This window comes from Bactrocera latifrons, unplaced genomic scaffold (genome assembly GCF_001853355.1).
Source record: "Bactrocera latifrons isolate USDA-ARS-PBARC rearing strain unplaced genomic scaffold, ASM185335v1 scaffold_201, whole genome shotgun sequence".
Lineage (NCBI taxonomy): Eukaryota > Metazoa > Arthropoda > Insecta > Diptera > Tephritidae > Bactrocera > Bactrocera latifrons.
Window position 1 is genome coordinate 223,176 of NW_017535531.1, and position 26,340 is coordinate 249,515.

General features: G+C 35.4%; 1 protein-coding gene across 3 annotated transcripts in view; it reads left to right on the forward strand.

Annotated features, from left to right (window-relative positions):
* Positions 1–26,005, forward strand: part of LOC108968094 (Down syndrome cell adhesion molecule-like protein Dscam2) — a 29,834-nt gene extending 3,829 nt beyond the window's left edge. Inside the window, exons 2-4 of one of the 3 annotated variants that reach the window (XM_018931865.1) lie at positions 3,696–3,868; positions 7,285–7,391; positions 25,937–26,005. In XM_018931865.1, the coding sequence (XP_018787410.1) occupies positions 3,696–3,868; positions 7,285–7,374 (263 nt within the window). In that variant the 3' untranslated portion in view covers positions 7,375–7,391; positions 25,937–26,005. Of the gene's footprint in view, positions 1–3,695; positions 3,869–7,284; positions 8,579–25,936 lie in introns of those variants that run through there. The other 2 variants (XM_018931864.1, XM_018931863.1) reach the window with 2 other exon arrangements.
* Positions 26,006–26,340: the final 335 nt, after the last annotated feature.

Consider the following 26,340-nt stretch of genomic DNA (forward strand, 5'->3'; position numbering starts at 1 on the left):
TCTTTCTTTCTTACATATTAAACTTAATTTATTTGCAGTGGAAATCTAAAAACTACCAAAAAAAACACCTACCCTAGTTTGCACATACAAATACGAAGGTCGCAACCGTATAACAATTTAAATCTTTGGATAATTGATATCATTTAATGCGCATTTTTGTAGGTTGAGTGTAATACCACATGTTTTTTACTTAAAACATTGTRYTTTTATAACATACACCAAGTTTCCTTTAAAAATACTAGTAGTTTGGCGAAGCCATATGTTTGTTCGGTTCACCGGACGGAAAATATAGACTCTATGTTATGCATATTTGTGAGCCTAATCTCATATCTTCCACAATTCTTCCCTATCTGCATATAGTGTTCTTGAATTTTTAAGGAGTGTACAAGCCGATGCTGGTCTAATTAGCACAGTTTTGTATAAAAAGATTTAAGGATAAGAATTATCATACAAAAGGATAAGTTCAGAATAGAACATCTACCCAATTAAACGATTTCATAGACTCATTGATGTACACTCAACAACAGTATTATTATTTCCCCAGTACTAACTACATACATCAGTATCAATCAAGTAAAACCACAAACTCAAAAGTAATCTGAATCCCACACTAGCACATTATTGCCTCCTTGGTATCAACATAAGTGTAAMAAACTCAAACTCAATGGGCTGTRCAACTTTGCCATTACCGTCAGCGCTGTCACACTCATCACTCACGCTGTTTCTCGCCTTTTTGTACCTGATTCCCTGACTCAATAGTGTCACCATCAGCAACATCGTCTTCATCAGCAGTATCATCGTTGATGTCATTGTAATCTCCAAAGCTCTATCCTTGGAACAAACCGGATAAGAAGAAGGGGACAAAGAAGTATAAAAATTATTGTATTGGTGGAGCGGGAAAGCCCAGGAAGTCGGCTGAGCAGAGCTTTTACCGTTTCATATGCGTTGCAATTTGACAACTACAGCAGTAATAACATCTTCTTGGTTTCAGTTTAATTTCGCCTCCATCTCGTCAAAACCAATAGCAAAGACATGTGAGTTATTTAACTTTTTTGTTTTCCGACTTTTGCCTGCATGCAGAGAAAGGGAGGGAGAGAGTTGTAAGTTTCCGTTTGGCGTTTGTTGTTTGTTGTTAGGCCCATGTAACATATTACATTGGGTAAAAATATTTTATTGAGATGTCTCAACCAAAGACCGTTCATATAAACTCAAGAGCGAGGCTAAGAAGCATTTTGACATCTTTATAGCGTTATTTTTCAGAACTGTTAAATTTAAAACCACAAAAAATGCTACCATAGCGGCAATGGCGATCTTTAGCAAAGATCGGACTGTATAACTACACCTTCCTTCAAAGGTAAAGATGACTGCCCTCGTTCGGTTTCATTGCATCATATTTAGATACGACGATCAATAAGATTGCAGCAGTAAGTAATATATCTGAATAAAATATCTTACAATAAAATTTATATACAATAAATTCCGTAAAGACTATGATATTTTTTAATGTAAAAGGGAGTAAATCGTGATGAGAAATTACACACTTTACTAAATGAAACTTTAAATAATTGATGTGAACACAAATACGCGAAATTGTCATCGAATTCATTTTTATACTGAATTAATGTTAAGATCTTCTACTTTACAGGCGTAGACACCGCATACGCGATTATATCCAAGTTAACAATAGCGTAGCAGTCGATTCTTGTTTTCGCAACAAGGTGCCAATTGTTTATAGAAATGATTGAAGTTTTGCTCCGAAACTACGATTTTATAAATATAAAACTAGTTAGAATCTCTTTGATGAAAAATGAAAAGACGAAGATTAACAGCAAAGCCCACAGCCACTGTAAAAGAAAAAAAATTGTTATTTTTTATTCTGGCTATGGGCTRGAATGATTGCCACTCATATAATATTGTGTTTATGCAATCAATTGATTGGAATCTTTRCAATAAATTCCTAGCAGAAATTTGAGTCAATTTTGGTTCAAGACGAACRTATGGTTTAGATATTTATATGTTTAAATTCACAAGAAAAKAGTTTACTCCGAAGACACCAAATGCGATTTGCATTGCAATTGACGAACATCCATTCGTTCTTAGCCGTCCCCTTTATGTCAAGATTAGCTGATTAAAAATGCAGTAACAGTATCTATAGTTGGTATTCGCCTAAGCTTTGCACCACCTTATTCAGTAGTTCTGTGCAACACATATTTACGATACCTTACATCTGTCTCTTATACACATCTAGATGTGTATAAGAGACAGGTCCTAGTATTTTCAGCTGTGTTTTACATTCGATGTTAATTTGGTTGTGGGTAAGTGCAATACCGTTGCAATTTTGCTTCCTACATACATGAAGGATATGTGTTTTGTCTAAAGAAAGTGAAGCACCAGACTCCAGTGACCAAGTCTCGATTATATCCAAGTTAACAATAGCGCAGCAGTCGATTCTAGAAATGACTTCAATTTTATAAATATAAAACTAGTTAGAATCTCTTTGATGAAAAATGAAAAGACGAAGATTAACAGCAAAGCCCACAGCCACTGTAAAAGAAAAAAAATTGTTATTTTTTATTCTGGCTATGGGCTGGAATGATTGCCACTCATATAATATCTGTCTCTTATACACATCTAGATGTGTATAAGAGACAGGTCATTCCGAGCTACTATGAATCGGTTTCACACCACGTTTATTCTAGTGGTCTCTAGCACCGAGGACGCTATTGTTGCTGTTTAGTAAAATATCAAAGAAAATCCGAATGCGTCCATCCGCGCTCAGCAATTAGAGCTGTGCCCATCCAGTTTATGGAACATTTTAATTATTTTTAAAATGTAATCTTTATCTTATATTATATATCTATTTGTCGGCCATAATATTAAATTATATGCATTTTATTTCTTCTTGAAAAAACACATCTCTAAAAAATACACTCTTTATTAATTTGTTGCCATCAACCCCTGTCATCTCACACCATTGCCGCTAACAAACACTTATCCGGGCATTTTACCAATCCAACAAACAAGTAAGCAAAGAAACGACGTTGGAGAGCAAAGACAAACCCATGCCAATTCCGGGCACTCTTTGCTCCGGCTTTTATGGAACAAACACACCAATGGCAGCGCCTACATATCTGTTGCGGTTATAAAGAACTCGGCGAAAGTCTTCTGCTGGTAAGGTAGATTTTCTAGAGTGCAAAAACAAACTCCCTGAGACATTCTGTGCGCACTGCTGCTAATACTTGAAACCCAAGCGACAGTAAAGCAAAGCATATAAAAGGGTTTTAAGCAAACAGTTGAAAGAAGCGAAGGAGGTAAAAAAATTGTGTAAATAGAAAAAAATATTTATGAAAGACAAAAAAAATAAAAAACAGAATGATAACATCTTGGTAGCTTAGGCATGACTGCAGTCTGCTTTCTAAGCATTTAGCTGCATTTTTACTGGGGGGATTTTAACAGCTATCCAGCTTGAAGTGCTTCTTCGGTTATCTACTGTTAGCATCAGCAATCATCGCATTCAACGTTAATTTCTAAGACACACAAATAAAATCTTTTAATGCTACGAATTTTATCTGTAATTTGTAATCTTATAACTGTAAAAGCACATATAAAAATTWTACAAATTGATATGTAACCTGGTGCTTCATATTTATTTACTCCTTCTTTGCTTTATTTATTTCTTGTGTTTGTTCTTTCAGATGCTTCCAACTACTTTGACACCCAAGGACCTAATTTTTCGCATGAGCCGCCATCTCGCATCGAATTCACCAATAACGCCGGCAGCATTGCCGATTGCATAGCGCATGGCAATCCACCGCCGAATGTCGAATGGCTGGACAAGGACAATAATCCCATCACCTCGATATCAAAGGTGAGATTTATTCTGTCTCAAACTTAGTTAGGATGTATTTATTTTTAACTCTCATACCTTTTTTTGTTCTTTATATTATATATTTCGTCCAAATTTGTTGGGTGTCTGAAATACGAATAATTATTCCAGCTTTGAGTTATTTTCTATGCAATTTTTTGTTATTATGATATAAAGGCTCCTTACCAGAGCTTCCACTTCCACAAGACGAAGTGGAAACTTGTAGTTACTTTCTCCTCCATTGCTTTGGCCAATCTAAGATTGAAATATCTCTGGTAAGGTTAAAACGCTTCGTCGATATATGAGGATAAAGTTATGGGCTTTCTGTGGTTTATGAGTAGCACAAAGGACTAACATATTTGTAATATCCAATATTTAGGGTCAACCCTACAGCTTCGTCCAATCTAACCATGGCTAACTTCTTAATTTAATTTTTTATTGTATTCAAGTATTATCAGCCCTTTGAGCTAAAGAATTGTTTATGAAACGGACTGTTCACCGGTGTATAGTAAATAAAGCCGACCTGACTTAACTATTGATTATTGAAGACTGAATAGTGATTCTTTAGAAAAAATTGACGAAAAGCCAAACGCGCAATAGAGTTTCACGAGGCAACTAGACTTTAGAGTTCTCAGCTGTGGAATAAAAGATCTATTGTTTTACTATATAGTATACAGGTGTCAGGAAGATCCTTCGATTTGTTGCTGTGATTAGGTTAGGCAAATTTCAGAAATACACTATTCGTAAAGCGCTTAGTCTGAAAGTAGTAACAGCTTTAGTTATTTCAAATTATATTCTATGAATCTTGGTCGTCAACAGTCTCCTTAAAAAACTTAAAGATCGTGACTGCTGGGTTATTGACTATACAGACAATGTAGTACTTATGGTCAGAGGAAGGATATCGTAACTAATTTGAGAGCCGGAAGTGTTCCCGCTTTTATCCAATAGCGATACTAACCTTGATCTCACGAGTCGATACACATTGTAATAACACTATAAGGTGCGTTTCAAAGTAAAGACGACTTAAAAAAAACAGGACAAATGGTTTTTTCGGCAAAACCAATTTATTTTATTCAATATGGTCTCCTCCTGCTTCAATACAGCTTTTTGCACGATACAAAAGCATGTCGAACGAGTGTTTTAGCTCGTTGGCCTGTATGGACGCCAGCATGCCGATGCAAGCCTTTTGAATTGCCTCTACGTCTGCATAATGCTTTCCTTTCATGGGCAAATGCATTTTTCTGAAAACGAAGAAATCACACGGTGTCATATCAGGTGAATACGTGGATTGTTTAATGGTTAAAATGTGATTTTTGGTCATATAATCGGTCACAAGTGTCCATCGAATGTTGGATTCTGATAAATTTTTGGTCGTCAGTCAATTTGTGCGGAACAAACCCTGCACACACCTTTCGTAAGCCCAATTTTTCGGTCAAAATGATCGATGTTTTGGATATGCTGAATTTCGTTTCCATGAACTTCAATTATGGCTTCGGCTTATTTTTGATGAATTCACGCACAGTTTCGATGGCATTTCCAATTTTAAAACAAAATTTAATGTTGGCTTTTTGTGTGAGGCTCATTTTCTCACCGATAACACAAACATACTAACACTTACAACGCAATAACTTCGCTTTCAATCAATGAAATGTCATGAAATTCTTATTGGACAATCGTTAAAAATAGCAGATTCTAAACGCAACAGTCGACATATAGATGGCGCCAACAAGGGGCGCTAGATTCAAAAAGTCCTGTTTACCTGTTGACCTCGCGAGGCCTTGCTCAGCAAGAGAGATCTACCTAGTTGTGGGATTCTAACTGTAATTGTCCTTGCGGCATTCATTCTGCAGGGTCTTACCTGACGCAATTTGCAAAAGCTCTACGCAGCGGGTAAAAGCATTTCAACACTTCCAAGGGTATAATCACTTGGAAACTCAAATTATCAGATATCCCAATGAGCTAATTACAATTGAAGTTTGACGCCTGAGCAAATGTTTTATTGGCCATGGGATGCTCTGCTGACATATAAATCGCAAATCTGTTTTTATGGCTTCCCAATCGGCTACATACATATATAGTAATCCAAGTGCGTTCGCTGGGTCAGCCATCGAAACTTAATTAACCTTAGTTATATATTATATAATATATATGTATATTGTATATGTATATATTTGTTTATAATTCCGGTCACTCGTAAGAGTTCTAGGGATCTCAAGCAGTCTAGGTAAACAAATGCCACAAGAATAGTAGCTACTGTTATAGCCATCGATGCAACCTTAACATATCTTGCAAACAAAATCGGTATTCCTCACTTGAATTTATATAACTGATATAGAAATAAGTAAGTATGTATGCTTGGAAATAGGGGAAGAAATGCACTTCAATTAAATGAAATTTAACAACTTAAATAACAACGAAATTTAACAACTTATAACTAAACAGTTTGGTAGTCTCTGTCGCAAGCACTAACACTCAAGCGGAAACATGAGCCGCAGCTCGAACAATGCCTGATACACTGTACCCGTACAAAAAGCGAAACAACTGCAACCAACATAAAAATTCAAATATAAAGCAGTAACAACAAAATGACAATAAAAGCAACAATCAAACTGACGGAGGCGCTCGAGGTGCAGGCGGGCGGCCAGAGTTAGTTTCGAACAAATTCAATCAATAACCACTTCAACAAAAACTTCCGCCATTGGCGGCTAGCCTGAGTTATTTAGATATGGTGCTGAATATACAGACTGTTGGCGGTTGGAACTGAGCGAGTGTCGTTAAATATAATATAACAGTGAGACATGCTGGCGCACTCGGCAAGCAGGCAAATACTGCGAAAAAGGGTGTTGTTGGTCAGGAAGATTAACGGGCGGTCGGACAATGTAGTAGCTTCGCATTTTATTTCGCACAGCAACTTTTCTAGAAACGTCGATGCCACAACAAGCGCCGGGCGAAGTCAATGCGCCATTGCCGTTTGTTTTTTTGCTAGTGTAGTGGGTACAACAATATGACATTGGCAGTGGTCTTATTTGTCGTCGGCTCCCGCATCCTTGAAACTATCCCCTTTAAGTGGGTATGTGTGCGTATATTTTAATTTTATGGTTGTCTTTGTTCCCTTACTCAGACCCATCCTACCTCTTTGATGCACTTCTCATTAGTGCCTGCAATGGATTTCCGAATATTTGTACTTTCGGTGGCAACAGCCGCCTATTTGTCGAAAATTTTTACAACGTAACAATGCATTCCACCGCTTTCAAAAACAAAAAAAAAAAAAAAAAACACACACATTATTACTCGCCCACTTCTCAATGTGAGAATTAAAAGTTTGGCATTATCTCCAATTTCTTTACCAAAATTACTTTTCCAATATTTTTCCATTTCTCCCTCTACTGCCTGCTAAAACATTTACCTCTCTCTTGCAGGTCCGTCATATGCGGGCTAACGGTTCACTCTATTTTCCCCCATTGGAGGCAGAAGAGTTCCGTCAAGATGTCCGTGTATCATTGACGTGACGTTGTGATCAAAGCAGGTAAGTACGGCGATAAGTCGGAATTAGAAATGTTAGAAACACAATCGCTGACGTTGCGTTGTGTCCTAAGAGAATGAGAATCGAAATATTTCTACTTATTTGTCTCATTCTCTTAGAGCTGGTCAGGTTTACTACGATAATTGCACTAATCATCGTAAGAAGAACGAATTTCTGAGCATGGATCACAAAGGCCGTTAATGCTGACAGGAGTTTGAGTCATTCATATTCAATGCAAAGGACAATTTCGACTCCATAATGTCCGACAAAACTTATCATCCGCTTCAAAAGAACTATGGTGATCTTATATCCTGAAATTTAAGTTAGTGTGAAGCTCTCAAAAGAAGTACCCTCCATAACTTCCCCTTGAGCTTTAATTCTTCCGTTAAAGTGTTCATTACGTTTTTTTCGTGCACTTCACTCAGTCCGCATATCCCTCGCAGAGATATGTCCGCAAAGAAGAAATCACCAGAGTAGGTTCCGCGTCTGTTCCTCTGAAAATAAATAGCTTGAAGCTTTTGTTTAAAAATCGTAGAGTCTTAAAGGACTCACTTCTCTTCTAAAACTCTAAAAGTTAAATGAAGAAGATATTTAGTAAGGATATTGTCTCTATTTATTCTGACGGGTCCATATGGGATTGCGAGTTAAGGAGGAGACATACTCCGTGGATATTCATAATTATTTCCGAGTTTCGTCGAATAACTAAAGAAGGAAACAGAAAATTAGATTAGAAATATGTAACCAAATGCAAGATAGCGAATCAGATATGACCAAACTATGATAAGACAAGAGCTTAGAACTTTTTAAATATGTCTACCATAACGGGGCATTAACCAGTTGGGGAATATGAGTTAAAAATAGGAATATTTTCCGTAGTTGCAAACTCGAAGGGAAAAAGGAAAACAGTTCTATACTTCCTTTGTGAGTGCCCAGATCTATCACAAACCTTATATAACATAAAAGTTTTGGAATCCATCAGGTATCAAACATTGAAAGTCTATCTACAAAAATCATAATGAAGATAAGTGATAAGTGAACACATGGTTCAAATACAACGATGGAAGAAGATAGATATAATTAAAGAACTTACAATAGTGCTTAAAAATGACGCATCTAGGCTAATTAAGTTAATTAAGCGGCTGCACTAACTTCAAACTACTACTACTTGACTACTATACGCTCTCTTCGATGGCAAGTCTGCATAGAAATTTAGAAATATATCGATTTTATTTAAATTTTTAACTTTAATTTTACAATCGTAAAAAATAAAATAAAAAACTAATATTAACCCTATACATCCACGTGTATTTTATTGAATAATAGTGTAAGTATAAAATGTGTTTTCTTTCTTTTGCGTATAGATATGTAGTATACATATAAAATGTATATAAACTGCGCTCTTAGCTGTAGATGTTTTGAGGGTCAGAAATGTTAAATTAAAAATAATATATCGAATCAAAATATATGTGTGCGCTAAAAAATACTTTCACAGAGCCAAGACAACATGCTCATATATTCACTTATATAATACAAGGTGTGTTCCACAGTAAACAGTACTTAACAAAAAAAAAAAAAAAAAAACAGAACAAATGTTTCTTTCATCAAATTTAATTTATTTTATTCAAAATAGTCTCCTTCTGCTTCAATACAGCTTTTGGCACTGTTCAAGTATTTTAGCTCGTTGGCCGGTATGACCGCCAGTATGCCGGTGCAGGCCTCTTGAATGGCCTCGACGTCTGCATAACGCTTTCCTTTCATGGGCAAATGCATTTTTCCGAAAAGGAAGAAGTCGCACGGTATCATACAGGTGAATACGGGGAGTGGTTATTGTTCAAAATGCGATTTTTGGTCAAATAATCGATCACAAGCGCCGATCGAATGTTGGATTCTGAGCAATTTTTCGTCGTCAGTCAATTGTTGCGAAACAAACCGTGCACACAGCTTTCGTAAGCCCAATTGTTCAATCAAAATGCGATAAGTCGATGTTATGGAGATGTTCAATTCCATTTTCATGAATTTGAATGATGATTTCGGCTGACTTTTGATGAATTCGGGCACAGTTTCAATGGAGTTTCCGGTGATCACGGATTTTGATTGGCCCACATGTTGATCGTCATTTATGTCCTCACGACCACTTTGAAAACATTGAAACCACTTGTGAACTCTGCTACGGGATAGGATAAAACTAAATTTCGTCACGTTAAATCGTAAAAATAATTAGAAATTTTACGAACTTCTTAACTTTAATGTTCTAAAGTTTAATTATAAATATTATAATCGATATATTAAGGCTAGTATCTATACTAGGTACATTTCTACCCTTCAAGCGTCCAGATGTTTATTGTTTTACTAATATCCATTAATTTTTATATCAAGTTAAATTCCTGCCGAATACTGCTATTGTGAATTTTTAATAAAATAAAAAAAAATCATTATTTAATATTTCTAGATTTTGTATACTTCATGGACGTCAGAAGAAAATAAGTATAATTATTAAATTTTACAATATTTTTACAAAAAATTATTGTTCAACGATATTCTTGTGACATTCCATATTATAAAAAAAAAAAATAATATTTTATATTATAAAACATAGTAATTCAAATGGTCTATCGGTTATTTCTTTTTCCAAGCGGACGCTGACCTTTTAACAGGGCAAAAATTTTTAGTTCAGTCCAGCCTTAAGAGCATGGTGTTTCAGAGTTTCAAGTCATGTTCTGCCATCTGGACCAGTGGAAAGATTTGTTAAGTTCTTCGACATGGAAGCTCATACTGCTGAACAACTCGCTCAAAGTTTACTAGATTTCTTGAATGAGAGTGGTTTAATATCAAAGATTGTCGTGGGCAAAGCTATTATAATGCCAGCAACATAAGTGGGAAATACATCGGCTTTCAAGCCCGAATTAAGAAAATAAATAAGTATGAAGAATACATTACCTGTCATGTATATTCATTAAATTTGGTTGCTAAGGGCGCTGCAGACTGCTGTACAGAAGTATTGCTTTTCTTCGATTTCATTGAAAACCTTTATATGTACATTTTTTTCCGCTTTTACCTATCGATGGGGTCGGCTTACGACCATGCAATTAAATATTCTACTTCAAAAATTCCGATTTTGAAACGCTTATCGGACATTAGGTGGCCAGCCCGAGTTGATGCTACGAAGACACTTTTATGCGATTCATCACTATTAAGCAAATATTGGAAGACATTTCCAAAAACGTGGATCAAAAAGCGGAGTGCCATAATAAAGCTTACGGACTAATTTCAACAATGAATAAGTTAGAAACGGGAACAACGACAATTACGTGGCACGAAGTCAAGACCTTAATAAAGGGATACGCCCGATATGAATCATCATATGGCTACGTCCAAGCAATGCGATCCACTTTTTCGGATATTGAGGCAAGAGAATAGACATCATGCCGAATCAAGCGAAATACAAAGTACGACCATTTCAGCGGCTCTCCTACACTCGACGACTTTGTTGAAAATCAAACACCTGCACAACGTTTCGAATTTGAGGTGTTTATTGTCATTATTGACAACGTACTGGCTACTTTAACTAAACATATGAATGTATATCATAAAATTACTAGTATTTTTGAAGTATTTCGACAGCTAAAATCTAGTACAACAGAAGAGAATTTGGAAAAATCCTCTAGTATGGTCAGTGCTTAAGAAGATGATTTGGAGAACAGAATGGGCGGCGAATTAGTGCAGTTCGCAAAGCTGCTGAAAACAGATGTGGCTACTGTTATTGACAGCAAGAAACAGAACTCTCCGCAACAGCAATATTATAAACTTTTATTAAATAATTCTTTAGAATCGTGTGTCCCAAACTTAGAAATTGCTTTGCGAATTTACTTATTTCTCATGATCACTAACTGCAGTAGCGAATGTTCTTTTTAAACATTAAAATGTATTAAAAATGAAGTAAGGAACATGAAGGGCAAAGAACGTCTTAATCATCTCACTTTGTTGAATATAGAGCACGACTTGCTTAAAGAAGTCGATATTGAAAGTATTATCTCTAAATTTGCGTATAATAAATTCAGAAAAGTTTATTTGTAACAATTTTGTTTTATTTAGTACCTTAAACTTGAGAACCTATAGCAAACCAAGGCCCCTTGAGGGAATTTGCTACGGGCCCCGCGCTAGTTTAATCCGGCACTGTTCTTACCGTATCCTTATTGGATGAAATGCGCCAAGGAGATCATCTAAGGTAATGTAGTGCGAAATGATTTGAAAGTTACGTATATTTGAAAGAAGAACATGTGTGCGGACGTATGTAAGCAAAGTTTATAGCTGGTTGAGAGGCCTACTTGTAATTTAAGGAACATGCAAATATGGCCTAGCGGAGTAATTCTTAATTGACTATGCAGTGATCTAACTGTATATGTTTGTGTTTACGTAAATATGTGTTTAAGATTCGTTGTGCACAATTATAAGTAAAAAAATGTAAGCACTTCTGTCAATGACTTTTGCTAACAGGCTTGGTGTCAGTTGAGGCAGTACACTACCTATTTATTTTTTTTATATATTTTTTTTTTTTTTTGAAAACAAGGTATGCGAATCATCATCGGATGTTCTTGTGGTCCCACAAAAACAAGGTTTACCAATGAATATAGGCTTAATATGGACATGCGTCCTTTCGATACGCCAATTCAGTCAAATTGTAGGTCTAGAAAGATCTCGATAGAATCGGCTCCACTAATTTATTATATTTTATATTTTGACTTAGTTCACTTTTAAAAGTGTTGTTGGAATTTTAATTAGCCCATACGTTAGAAAATCCAAACTATACAATGTTAGTTATTAATTAGTTTATTAGTTTAGTTAGTATTAGTAAAATGTAGTAAACTGTATATATAATATAAATGTAGGATTAGAATTGCCATTCGAATTCTAACTAACATAGTTAGTAAATAATTGGAAAATACTTATTCGAACATCGAATAGTGGATTTCAATAGTGGATTATATAGAAGTTGTGGGCGGTAAGGCTTAGCGTCCATTATAGTGAGATAAGTAGTATACACATTCCTGATTGTATGTGACATGTTGTAAGTGTACCCTAATCTCGATTTAATAGAATTCCTACATAAATATCGAAACCACGAAGCAGTAGCAGCATCAACATATATAGTATAAGCAACCCAGATGTATGCGCAACATTATGCCTATTTTAGGGCAACATTATGCCGACTTTTGCAAAACTGTGTTAAGGCTGAGGGAAAGGAACGCCCCATGCCGATTAAACGTCTGAAGTAATATTTCCATCGACCATTTTAAAAGATGCAATTGAATACAAAAAGGCACGAATATATACACTTACATATAAAATAGCTAAGTATATACATAAAACGGCAGGCCGTCAATACTTAGACGACAAATAAAATACACAAGGGCGCACAAGTTACAAGTACAGAAAAAGGAGTATGCACAAGAAACGTAGCATATACTCAAGCGCTTTAGAATGCTACATTTTAACGCACTTCGCTGTTCTTATTATTTTTTGTATACCTCGCATTCAAACGTCAACTTTTCTACATTTTTTGTTGATTATTGACTATTTTACGTTTTGTACCTGAACTCCTTACTCTTCTTCATAATTGTTGGGTTTAATGCTTCTTTGGCGCTGCCTAATTTCAAGAAACATATTACTAACAACAATGTACACCACGCACCGTGTAAAAACGATAACTATGAAAGCTACCGTCCAAACGATTTTTAAGTAAGAAACTTTTTCCCTTCCTTTTTTTAAATTAGTTTAATTCTGCTCTTTTTTTTATTATTCTCATTAACGCGTGCAAAAATATTCAATAAAGTTGCACCATTACATATCTACACATCTGCAGTAGATATGAAAGGGATTAGGGTGGTGCTTTTGGCATGGCACATTTGGCGAACGCCAATTGTAAAAGTCATTTGAAAGAATACAACAATCATGGAGTAGTTATATAAAAAGCTAATGGACATGGAAACGCCCATCCTTAAACGGAATGCAAAGTTACAGAGATTGCTTCACCAATTTTAAACAAATTTTTGTGTATGGGGTTACCTAAACATTCCCACAAGATACTTTGAAAATGAGTGAAATCGGATGATTGCCACGCCTAATTTCGCTACAACAAACTTTTAAATTCCACCTGATCCTTTCACTTTCAGTCACAACTTAGAAATTAATGAAGTAATCACAATAAAACTTTGTACAAATAGATCCGTCAATATACTACATTATATTGTCAAAATCTAGCTATAACTTCTGGCTTTATATCTAACATAAAATAAATAATACATATTATGTATTAATATTAAAATCATAGGTAAAATAATCTTTTTCTAAAAACCGTGTATACTCTTGCCTTAAAACCATGAAATCAGCGCGATAATTCTTGTTCGATATAAAGTTTAGCTAACAGTGTTAGTGTAGTGGATGAAGTATAAATATATTATAATATAAGAACTATAGAAACCATATTGACACCAAATAACTTTTTTAGAATTTAATAGAAGACTGCATTCTTCATAAATACAATTCATTAAAAACTAGCTTGTGCGATATGTGAATCTACATACCATAAAAAACCAATAAGAGTAGTATTAGTCGTACATCTACAAAAAATAGTATTACCCTAATATACTTATGTATACACTCATGGATATATGCCTGCTGGTTTATTAGTACATTTGGGTTGTTTTTGTTTATCTCGACCAGTGTTTAAAACTTTCGTCATTTTTTCATGTGCATAATTAAAAAGAATTTAGCAACTTTGACACTGCGCATTTATAATCTTAATGAGGGTTTCATTGTGCATTTTAATATTAGAGAGGCGAATTGGGTAGATTCGGGTTTATTTAAAAGCATGCTTATATATAATATTATATAAACATATACACAAGCTATGTTTGAAGTTATTGTCATTTAAAGAGCTCTTGTCAAATTTTATGAAAGCGTAGACCTATAACAGTTTAGCGAAAAAATTTTCTCATATTGGAATTGTCTAATTAAACTAGGTGCAAATTTTTTGTGTCTCCTACATAATAACGTTACCTTAAATAACTACGTTTGAAGCTTGAAGTATATTTTGGAAATCTAATTTTTTTTGGAACGACTATCTTTTTTTAAATTTCAAGAAAGTTAAAATATTTGTGTGTTTTTTTTAAACAAATTATAAATGACTTTACTAAAACTGTAGTTGTAAAATGTAAGTCTGTGTAATATCCACAGGACATATCTCCTAAGCCCTACTATGAACAGAAATTTTTCCGATCTAGAGATCAATTTGTACCAAAATTGTATTAATCATCACAAAGGACCTTTGCTACATTGCGCGTACATAAAACTAAAAAAGATAAATATAGTATTTTAAATATGTATATAAATGATCAGGATGACGCAACGAGCAATCAAGCAAGCATAGGTAAAAATTCTGATATTTTTGGGGATTCTTTTCTTGGCACCATAAGATTTTTGATATTGTAGATAAGAATAATCGAAAAATTACCACGCTCACTAAACGCCTTTAATCTAAATTGTATAAAGTTCCATTACTAAGCGGCAAATTAAGGTACAGAACTCAAAGTAGCGCAACGATTCACAATAAGGAGGGACAAAAATGTTTAAAAAGTAGGCGTGGCCGCACCCCTAAAAAATTTAATGTACATATCTTCCAAACCAATAAAGCTCTAAAACACAAATTTGCACCTCTCAAACCACTTTTACGAAAACGTGAAAATAGGTGAAATTTTATATTTAAATTCAGTAAATGCGTGAGACATAGTACTAAATTTTATAATCGAGATGGTACAGAAAGACATTACAGGAGGCAGTATCAACTTTGTACGATGAGCGTGGCCCACCCACATCCAGTTCTCTCAACCTACCCGACCTGATAACAATCAAATTCGTCGTGTAATATACTTCGGATAATGATCCACAGTGCAAAAAAAGGGGAGTACAAACTCCTCTACTTTATATATAACCAAATTTTAAATTTTCGTTACCGCATCGTTCGCATGCGGTATACTAATAAAGTACCAGTTAATATATCGAGAACTTTGCATGAATAGCGCATTTGTAGTTTGCCACCTCATGAATAAGAATTGTCCAAATGTAACCAAAAATACTTCCAAACGCTAAGGTAAAGCATAAGGGGTTTGTCGGAAAGTAATAGGACCGATTTTCTTCCGCCACAACTGTACTTCGGAGCGTTCGCTCCACTGGACCGACTGGATTCCGTAGATGGCGTTCCTAGCTCAGTTTGTCTCCGAGTTCCTAGAGAGTTAGGACTAACATTTTGCGCGACGTGTTTCCGTGAGGGGTGCAAGCCGAAAATACAGCGTTTGTTCTTTGCAGAGGTACGCGATTAAATTTTTTGCAAAAATTGGTAAATCGAAGACAGCGACATTTGAAATGATCAAGCAGGCCTACGCAGATGTTTTTTTTAGTAAGAGTGGTGTGTTTCAGTAGCATCAGGCCTTTTTGGAGGACCGGGAAGAGGTCGCTGATGAAGACCGTGCTGTGAGACCTGCGACTTCGACAAGCACCGACAATGTGACGTGTGTGCGCAAAGATTTGAACTCAGACCGTCGACTAAGTAACCATTTAATTGCCCAGCTGTAAATGTATCAAAATCTGTGGATCATGAAATCGACTTAGACCTATTACTTTCCGGAAGAACTTTGTGCATATAGTTGATTTTTATGGAAAATATCGGTCAATGTGTGTGATTGATAATGGAAATTTGCAGAGAAGCCTTTCCAAAAAAAGATTTAATCCGGTCTGTACTTCCTGTATACTCCATATACCCAACATAAAGATTTTCGATCTTGCGGGTGGCTTTACACGCATTTATCGGCCAATATCAGAGTTATCTCAATGAAATTTGAATAACGTGTTGTAATCAAAACAGTGTCTCTCTATATCTCTAATGAATAAAATGGGCGAAAACTTAACCTATATCTCATATAACTAATATCAGCTTTCCGAACATCCGGCCGAATTTATTTCAGATGGTTGGTGATGGTCTGAGGTACGTTGATAAAACCTTGGGAACATTGGTGTGTGACACATTAACTATATGTAGTATTGGCAAAAATAGATAAAATCGAGTCAATAATACCAACTCTCTTACACCACTTATAATTATTTTAGTTATTTTAACAAGTTTTATGCCGAATATATCGGTGAGTAAGTATTATTTTTATATAAAATTGCTTCAAACTATATTCCCGAGTATATCTGAACAATCTTATATTGTGTGTCTTTGAATGGAGTTCAGTGAAGAAGATTTCTTAAAAATTCTCGGGCTTTGATTGATGCACGCTGCAAGAGTACAAAATGTTCGGCTACATCCAGACATAGCCCTTCATTACCAAATTTTTTAATGTTGATTTACTAGCGAATGAAGTATGATTTTTTTTAGCTATTAAAGACAATAAGGTCGATGGTTGAGCCATACGTTTTAAGAGCGGTAGGGGGACAAAAAATTCAATATCTTTGGAATGGCATGAATGAACAAAAATTTGTTTGCAGAGTGTTAAAGGTAGAGTAATTTAGGGTATTGTTTCTAAACTATGCACGTCTGCACAAGAATATTTTCATGAGTCATATGGCAACGGTAAAAAAGTGTTACTGCAAAGCAGCGGATGACACACAGCGCTTAGATTACCATCAGTATGCAAAAACATTTTCAGCTTCACAGTCGTCAATAATTTAGCGTGCTCTTCAAAAGAAGATAATTCCAAAATTTGTGTAGATTTTTAACTTCTTATATTTTAATTTGAATACTGGTAATTATATTTAACAACTTTTCAAGCATTTATATATTTTTATGTAATTAATTACTATGAAAAAATTTTTAATTCAGAAAAGCTCTAGTTTGGGTAATGTGATATGGTAATAGTTGTTCAATGTGATATAGTATATCACATTAAAAACACATTATATTATATTAAACAAATAACGTATTTAATAAAAACAATGAAGTAATAACATAAATTAAAACGTAGTGATAAAATAGTCGATGATGTTTTAGCTACGCCATTAGGCCGGAGACCGGTCTTTAGCAGAGACGTCGAATTGGAGCTGGTAAGATATTTAAAAGATATGGAGGCAAAATTTTGGGGGCTTACTTATAACGGTGTCCGCTCGCTTGCTTTTCAATTAGCAAAACGCAATAATATTGTGAATCCATTTTCTATAACGAAGGAATGTGCTGGAAGAGATTGGTTGCACGCATTTCTTAAAAGACATAAGACTGAAATAAGCATACGCAGTGCTACTGGAACTTCAATGAGGAGAACGTAAACAAGTTTTACAGTTTACTGGAAAACGAGTATGAAAAGTTTAAATTTCTTCCAAACAGGATTTGGAACGTGGATGAGACTATTGTGAAAAGTAGGCAGCCAAGAGTCTTAGCTGCAAGAGGCAAAAGACAAATTGGATGCATGACATCAGCTGAGAGAGGATCTCTCATAACAGTTGTAAGCTGCATGAGTGCAGGTGGTGCCTTTGTTCAACCGTACTTCATTTTTCCAAGAAAAAAATCTTCTCCGCTTTTAATGAAACATGCTCCACCTGGCTCCGATTCTGCCTGTCACATATCCGGATGGATACAAATTCCAATATTTACAATGTGGTTTGACCATTTTATGCGGTTTAAACATCCTTCTAAGGAGAACTCAGTCCTTTTGATCTTAGATGGTCACTATAGCCATACAAGAAATATTGAGGTTCTTGATAAAGCTCGTGAAAATGGCGTTATAATTTTATCCTTGCCACCCCATTGTACGCATAAAATGCAACCTTTGGACAAATCCTTTATGGGACCTCTTAAAACTTACTATAATGAGGAAATATGACAACTTATGCGTGAAGAAGGCCGAAAGGTGACACAATTCGATGTTGTAGAACTCTTTGCAAAAACTTATCTTAAAGTTCAAACTGCGCAAAAGCGATTAATGGGTTCAAATGTACTGGGATTTATCCGTTTGATAAGAACAAGTTTCAGGAAAGCGATGTTATTCATGAAAAACATCAAGCGGAAGACGCACAAATCAGAGATGAAAGCGATTTAGAAGAACCCATCGCTAGAACAAATAAAGCAGCCATGCAGTACTTAATCACGCCATGGGAGATCTCACCTCCACCTAAGCTGATACAGAAAACTAGCTCGAGAGGTAAGCGTTCAGAAGCGAAAACACTTACAACATCACCATATAAGGCAGCGTTGGAAGTAAGCATCAAAAATGCTGAAAACCGCAAAAAGAAGAAAAGCGTGAAGCGGGCATTAATGCCGGGTAAAGTAGCTGGCAAAATACAACGATTAAAGCAGACTAGGAAAAGTGCATCAAGAGAGTCGGATAAAAGTTTGATATATATTTGATAAAAATACCGTCTGCGCTTTTTGCAATAAAATATTTGGGGCAGATGAGGAAGTCAAGACTTGGACTCCATGCTTGCAATGCGACTTAGCTTGGGCACATAGCAAATGCCTCCCTAAACGTCAGGCAATATTCGTTTGCGAGTTTTGTGAATCACTTTTCAAATATTTTACTATGTATACCAACTATTACAAATGCTTACATACTTTATTGAATTTTTATTTGTTTCTTTTATAATATCATTTTGTTTTGTTTATTTTTTGTATAAAATATAATATATGAATYTTTGCTTTAAATAAATGAATTAATTTAATTAAATAAAAACCATAATTTTTTGGGAATGGTTTGGGTAATTTGGTATCGTATATCATATTAGCCGTTGGGGTATATCACTTTACCACCCCATTTTTACAAACCGACGTTTTCGACTTTTTATAGTTTTAAACAAATATCTTCCTCAAAACTGAACAAAATGCAATACTATTTCGGAATATGTTGGGAAATGCCTGAACCTATCGCATTAATAGAAATTATACTAGTTTCCTCTTCAAAATTTTGATTAGTCATCGAAAAAAGTATGCCTATATCACAATACCCTAAATTACTCTAAATATTTTCCGCGTTGTGTCACATACTTTTAAATTTTTTTAGGGTAAAGAAGACTTAAAAATGTTCAATTGTTTAAGAAAAAATTATGCAGAATATTATTATTTAAATAAAAAGACCATAAAAAAATATTTATAATATAACACGAATATTTTGCATTCATCAATTTATCTCTAGTACTATATGAGAAAATAAGTTTACAATTTAATCGTGCTCTAAATTTCAACCATCAATAACTTTAACAAAAAAAGAGTTTTGACGAAATATTTATATCACGGGGTATGCGTCTAGTACCCTTCCTAATGAACTGCTAATTTTCAAAATCGGAGATTTTTCGAAAATTTCATGGATGACTTGACATGGTGTGATCGCTAAAATAAGTGCATAGTATCAAATGGGGAATATGTTGAAGGCGACAACATTATTGTAAAGGCATAAATAAATGTTAAAAGAATCCTGCCTTAGAAAAGTCTTTTCATGTTCATACTAAGTTCCACTGTAATATTTGTGTATTGAAAAATATTTTCCACTTGCTTCTCCACGCTGTGCTTAAGGTTTAATCTTTTGTCGAAAAGACGATAAGCTAGTAAAATGAAATAACTGCTGGATATTGTATCTCTAATCGGATTATTTGCTGTAATTTTTAATTTAGCAATCACGAGTACAAATTTATACTACTGCCTTTTAGGAAATATGATAATTCACCTTTTAAGTAAAACTTCAGACAATTAGTGAGATATCTTAAAAAAATTGGGTACTATTCCACCTGAAGTAAATAAAATTAGTTCACATCATCTGAATTTTTTTTTTATTTCAATGGACTTTTAGATGCGTATGGTGGTAGGCTTTACAAATGTGATTAAAACTGTTCACTGAGTTCACTGAGACATGGGATGTCGCTGAGAAATTAACACTACTAAAACACATAAATTCACCGAACCGAGGTGCCGCATCATACATCACGAGCAATCAAATAACAACTCTACACACATTACACAAATTTGACTGACATTGCTGGGCAATTCATACTCACGCTTACATCTCCGAATACATTCATATACATTCCTACCCATTTATACATGCACATATTGTGATATAGGTTGGTTGAAATGCCTGAAACCCAATGCGTATGCGCAACTTGTATGCATAAAAACTGGCAGAGGGAACGCTATGGGCTGATAATGGTAAATATCAAACCGAAAGTTGAGCCAGCGCAGGTAGGAAAAACAGAAAAATTATGCCCGGATGAAGGCGATTAGCGTCAAAGTGAATCCTAACAACCCACACAAATACACACTGGGAAGCTTTCATGCAACACTTCAATCAATCGATGAGCGAAAATGAAAATTGCAAAGCTGACAAATTCGAAATTTCTCATGCAATCTATACACACACATTTACTTACTCTTGTGTGCTGTAATACACTTTGCCGTTGTTGTTGTTGTGTGGCAGCTGTACTTCTCTCCGTGTTTTTTAATTTCGCACAACGCCAATTCAACTGCAGTAGCTTGGCAAAGGATTTTACTGTCCAGTGGTCTCAAATTGGACTATAAAGGTTTGCTGCACCGCCAATCTAAGCCATATAGAATTAGCACAGCTATACTACAATTTGGTTGGGAAAAATTTCAAGCGCCCAATATATACTGGAGTATATTTGAAACATCTTTGACTACGTCTTACAAAGGCAGCTTCGCACTGTTACAAAATATGGGACTCTTTTATTATAGAAGATAACTATAATATCATTTTTCCTAAAAATTACTGCTTTAAAATATATCCCCGATTATATATATATATACATATGTATAATATTGAATATATATTATATCTCGCGAAAGAGAGTCGCCTTGTCTGAAACATCCTTCGGTCTCGAACTGCTCGGGGAGGTCCTTTCCAATCCCTTGCTCAACGTCAATTTACACAGTCATATTAGTTTTGCGGTAATACCAAATTCAGATATGGCGGCCTAAGAGCAACTGCTTTTCGCACTGTTAAAAGCACGAAAGAAGTGGTTTGTTTCGATCCTCGCTTCACGGATCTTTTCTTTCTAGATTTGGCGCATGGTGAATATCGAGCTGTTGGTTTTCTAGTCTCCAATCAGTTTGTTGATGGTAGCCTTTAATCTTTTCCACAATACGCTCGATATAACCTTATTTGCGATTTTGAGGAGGCTCCCTTTTTGTGGACTGGGCACAGCACACTTAAATTCCAATCGTTGAGCATGCGCCCACAAACACTCACGAGGGCGGTCCGTTAATACGTATAAAGTCTACACTTTGAAAAATAGCAATTTATTTTTGAAAATATGTCTATTTTATCGCGATATGTTTGGGCCAATGATTCTTCAACTACTATTATTTTTATTTAAATATGTAAACAAAACGAAGTCCACCTTATTGACCAAATATGGCGCAGGGTTTACCCTATCAACTTATCCGGTCCCGATCGTATGAAAGATATTATCAGTGCTAGTATAGAACGTTTTTTGCACGCTTATCCGCTTGCTTGCTTGCTGGAAACAGGCCCAACAAATTTGAACCTATGCGATAGCAGCAGCGGTGATGGTGGTCAAGTGGGAAGAAGTTGACAGTAGGCGTACATAAATTAAGCGTTTTCGGTGCGTCCTTTTCACTGACTTTCGTTCACATTGCGATACGGTTTAACGTTTTTTTTTTTTTGCTTAGCTTTTTGATTGTTGTTTTGTGTACAGCGTGCGGTTTTTATTACTGCACTGCTGCAGTTGACGAGCCAAAAATTCAAATTACCAGCGAGTAATGCGAGTTTGCCTCACATACCGTTTGTTCGTTCGGTTGGCCGCCTCGAAACGTGCAAGGATGCAATTAGGTTCTGCGCTGTTTCACATGTACATATACGTCTTTATACATACCCATTGTATATATATGTATACACACTTGCAATTGCGCGGGAGTTATTGAGTTTGCGTAGGGCTGACGTTGCCTCTTATGGGAAGACTAGCGTTGTTGCGGTGCTTGCGGTTATTTCKGACAATAGTCCGAATACGGCAACAGTCTGCACCCAAAATTGATGCTACAGCATTAGCGCAGTGTTTTTTAAAGCAGCATATAGTCAAAATTGTATAAGAATGCAGTACATACGTCTTTAAAAAAAACCGAGAATCTTCAGAATGCCCAAAATAAGTGTTTTAGTCAGTTTCATCAAATGAAATTGTTGATCCAAATTTCAACAAGACTTCAAATAAGATTGTAATTGTTTGAAGAACTATAACCCGATCGTTCAGTTCCCAGATAGTATCATTGCCTTAGGCAATAAGCCATGCCGAATGTCTTGAAAATATTTCTTCAAAAGCTTTCAATTTTTGATATATGTTGTAGAGGTCCGAATCAGCGGTACCGCCGGTGAAAAGAATATCTCAAAGGTTTTCTTCTTTATTGGCACAGACACCACTTATGTGGTTATAGCCGAGTTAACAAGTTATTTGGCGCCAATTGGAGATTCCAAGCGAAGCCAGGTCCTTCACCACCTGTTCCATCCAACAGAGTGGAGGTCTTCTCCTTCTCTGTTTCCACCGGCGTGTACTGCATCTAAAACCTTCAAACCTGGAGAGTTCTCATCCATACAGATACCATGCCCTAACAACGCAGCCGCGGTCTCCATATTCGCTGAACTATCCCAATGTCGCCGTATATGACGAACAGCTGAACCTTCCTTCGCTTTCCGCAAAAATTTTTCTCGAACACACTTAGGTTCCAATCATTAATGTCTCAATCTTGTCGTAATTTTATTTGCCGCTCCGCTGACAGCATTCCACTTAACAGAGGACTCGCACATAAGGGCCTTCTAAATTTCCACCAATTTTCCAAGAGTGGTTTTCAGATTTTCCCTTATATTTGAAGAGAACAGGTGTTCAGAATCTTCTATACACTCTGTATACGTCGGACAGTATGGGCTAAAGTCATGAGGTTAAGTTTAACCATCTCCGTGCAACAACTTATATTGCACCTTTTACCCATTTACACTTGAATGTGCGTTTATTTCCAGCAAAATATGCACCAAAACATGCACTAGCTTGATTATAGTATAAGAATGCAAGCACTTGTAATCTTACAATTTGGCATTTGGCATTGACACAATTTTCTCAAAATGTTGAAGAAGTGCCACAGTTAGAATTTTGTTCATATCATTGCTGAAATACAACCATTCTGTTGAAAAAAAAGAAGAACAATAAAAAGATAATAAAGAAAAGTAGTAAAAGCACATACATGCGTGGTATTTAGTATTTTCTGTGATAAAACCGCAGGAGGTGCAATTTGCCAGAGCTGCAGGAATGGTTGTTAACTGGATTCACAGTCCGCGTCCGCCGTCGAGTTGAAGGTTCATTTCAAGCATTCTAAAACCGCTTTAATGGGTTAGGCATTAGTAATTTCGACTAACATTGTAATATTTACTTACTCAGAGATCAGTGTTAGCTGCACATAAGCATACTCGTAGATATGTGATTAAGTACAAAAAGGTTAACAGGGCTGAAAATGTTAAGCAGAATAATCTTTAACAAATAAGTATTACCGCATGGCGTTTGAAAACTTATTCGTTTTAATATACAATATTTTACTGTCAGAAGGTCTCGGTGGACGATTTCAATTAATTATTTGTATGGTAAAATATTTTCCTATAAATGGCGGAGCTGGTTTTAGAATTGCAGGAACAGTTTGCACAATAATTATGCGGTTTTTTCAGACTCTCAAAATAAATGGTATCTTCTATATTGCCATCTTTCACTGATTCTAGACTGCTAAAACAATCCATGTTTTATATATTTGAGAATTGGGAGTTATCTCAGGATCTCAGGACAATGGTGGGGATATCACATACCACTTCATTGATATTCAAATCGCATAAACAATACACATATTTCGCATTTTCGGGTTTCCATGTGTTATTATTGTTAATTGATGAGGTTAATATAGTCAAACCTTCATTTTGAAAAGGAGAACATTACCTTATATATAAACTATGTAAACCATACCGTCTGATATTCCTCCTCGATATCCGCCCAATACATGTTCAAATAAAGTACGAGGCCAATTCTTACGCTCAAGCAGATCATAACTTTATGTTATTGGAGTCAGACTCGGCATGACTGCGGATGTAATATTATACTCGTCTCTGTTAATGAATCGGGCTAAATTAGCAATGTGTCCGAGGAAAGGATATTCATGAGGAACATTTGCATTCCGTAGTAGAGCTAGGCTTAATTGGCAATGTGTCCGAGAAGAGGATATTCATGAGGAACATTTGCATACCGTAGTAGAGCAAAATGCACCAATGCTTCTGTAACCGACAATTTCAACGGCGAAATCTATATATTTACCAATACGAATCAAAGAGTGAAAAAGGAATCAGACCAAGATTTTTCTTCAATAACTTATACACAGAAGATAGATACGTGCTAAATGGCTACAATTAAGTCGTTCAAGTGGCAATCCGTAATTCCCACAACGTTAGGTTATGCAAACAGGATATAACTATACTCTTAATAGGTAACTCGGTTAATGTTATCTTAGTGCCCGATAATATGGATAGAAGGAAATGAACAGGCAGACAAGCTGGCTCGCTCGAGGAAAGCTGGGAAGGAAATTCTTTATCTAAGCTTATGACCAGCCGGATGATACGGGATATATTCTACGGCTCCCATAACTCCAATCTAACTGATACTGTATTGCTGGGTTGGCGAAAATTCGGGTTTTTTAACCAAATCCACCAAGTTACTGAATAAGGCTTAATTTGGTTACCACCCAAGAGTACAATGAGCCTAATATGTGGTTGTCTGCAGTGTTGCGCTCATGCGACTCCCCTTCCATCAATATGAATTTTTGCTTACAAAGGTTGAAGAGAAATACTTATAAAGAGAACAGTGACATTTCGGGTTCAATGACAATATTTCTAGAAACCTCCAATTTTCTTGGATATCAGTACTTAGAATGTAACTATAGACCAGAACTAGTTATTTACCAGAAGTATATAAAATCGGAAGAAGTTCCAGCACGTTTGTGGAATGTTTTCGACGAATTTAATAGAGGAATGAATCTATTGATAATTTAATCAGATGAACGGGTGAGTTCTTAGCTTCGCTACTTCGATAGATCTTCATCCATCAATTACATAGTTGATTTGTTGTTGGCTATACATCAGATAGCATTACGTAATTCAATTTGAAGAATGCTGCCGAGTTCTGGCACGGATGCTATTGTATTCTAAATTAACATGAGTATATTGGTATCAATGCTTTCAAAGTGTTTGTGTTCTTTCACACCAAACTATATATGTATATAAAAAAATTGTGCAATTATTACTAAACTTGTCAGCAGTTTGCAAATATTTATTTCAATTTTCGTTTTCGCCATTAATGAGCTTTTAGAAATAATTAATGTGGCCAGAATTAAGAGTTTAAAAATACATGCACGCAAATCTATGTTTCGGTACGTTTTTTCAGTAATGTGCTAATAGATAGTTGTATGTCTTTTTGTTGTAACTTGAGTAATTAATGCATTTGCATTGATTTTTTTTTTACAGCTGTAAATCAACGTTACGAACCGGAAGTGCAAAATCCAGGAGGTTTTATTGGTAGCAATGTGTTAATTAACTGTAATATACCGTCGTTTGTTAAGGAGTATATAACGGTGACATCATGGCTGCAGGAAACGAATTTCTATATATATATAAATCGCTAGAAGGAGGTGAGCAGAAATTATATGTTTAACTAATTACAAATACAATGAAGCCACGATACTTAAAGAAAATGATAATTAATTGCGATTCGTGGTGGATAAATGAGTTTTAGTGAATTAAATATGTGTCATTTTGGTCGACCACTTCTAGCCATTTTGTCACTAAAGCCATTATTTCATCAGTGTAAAATTTTTCTAGTTTATCGGCGAAAAACTTCAACAAATAATTTTCACAGGTTTCTCGTTAAG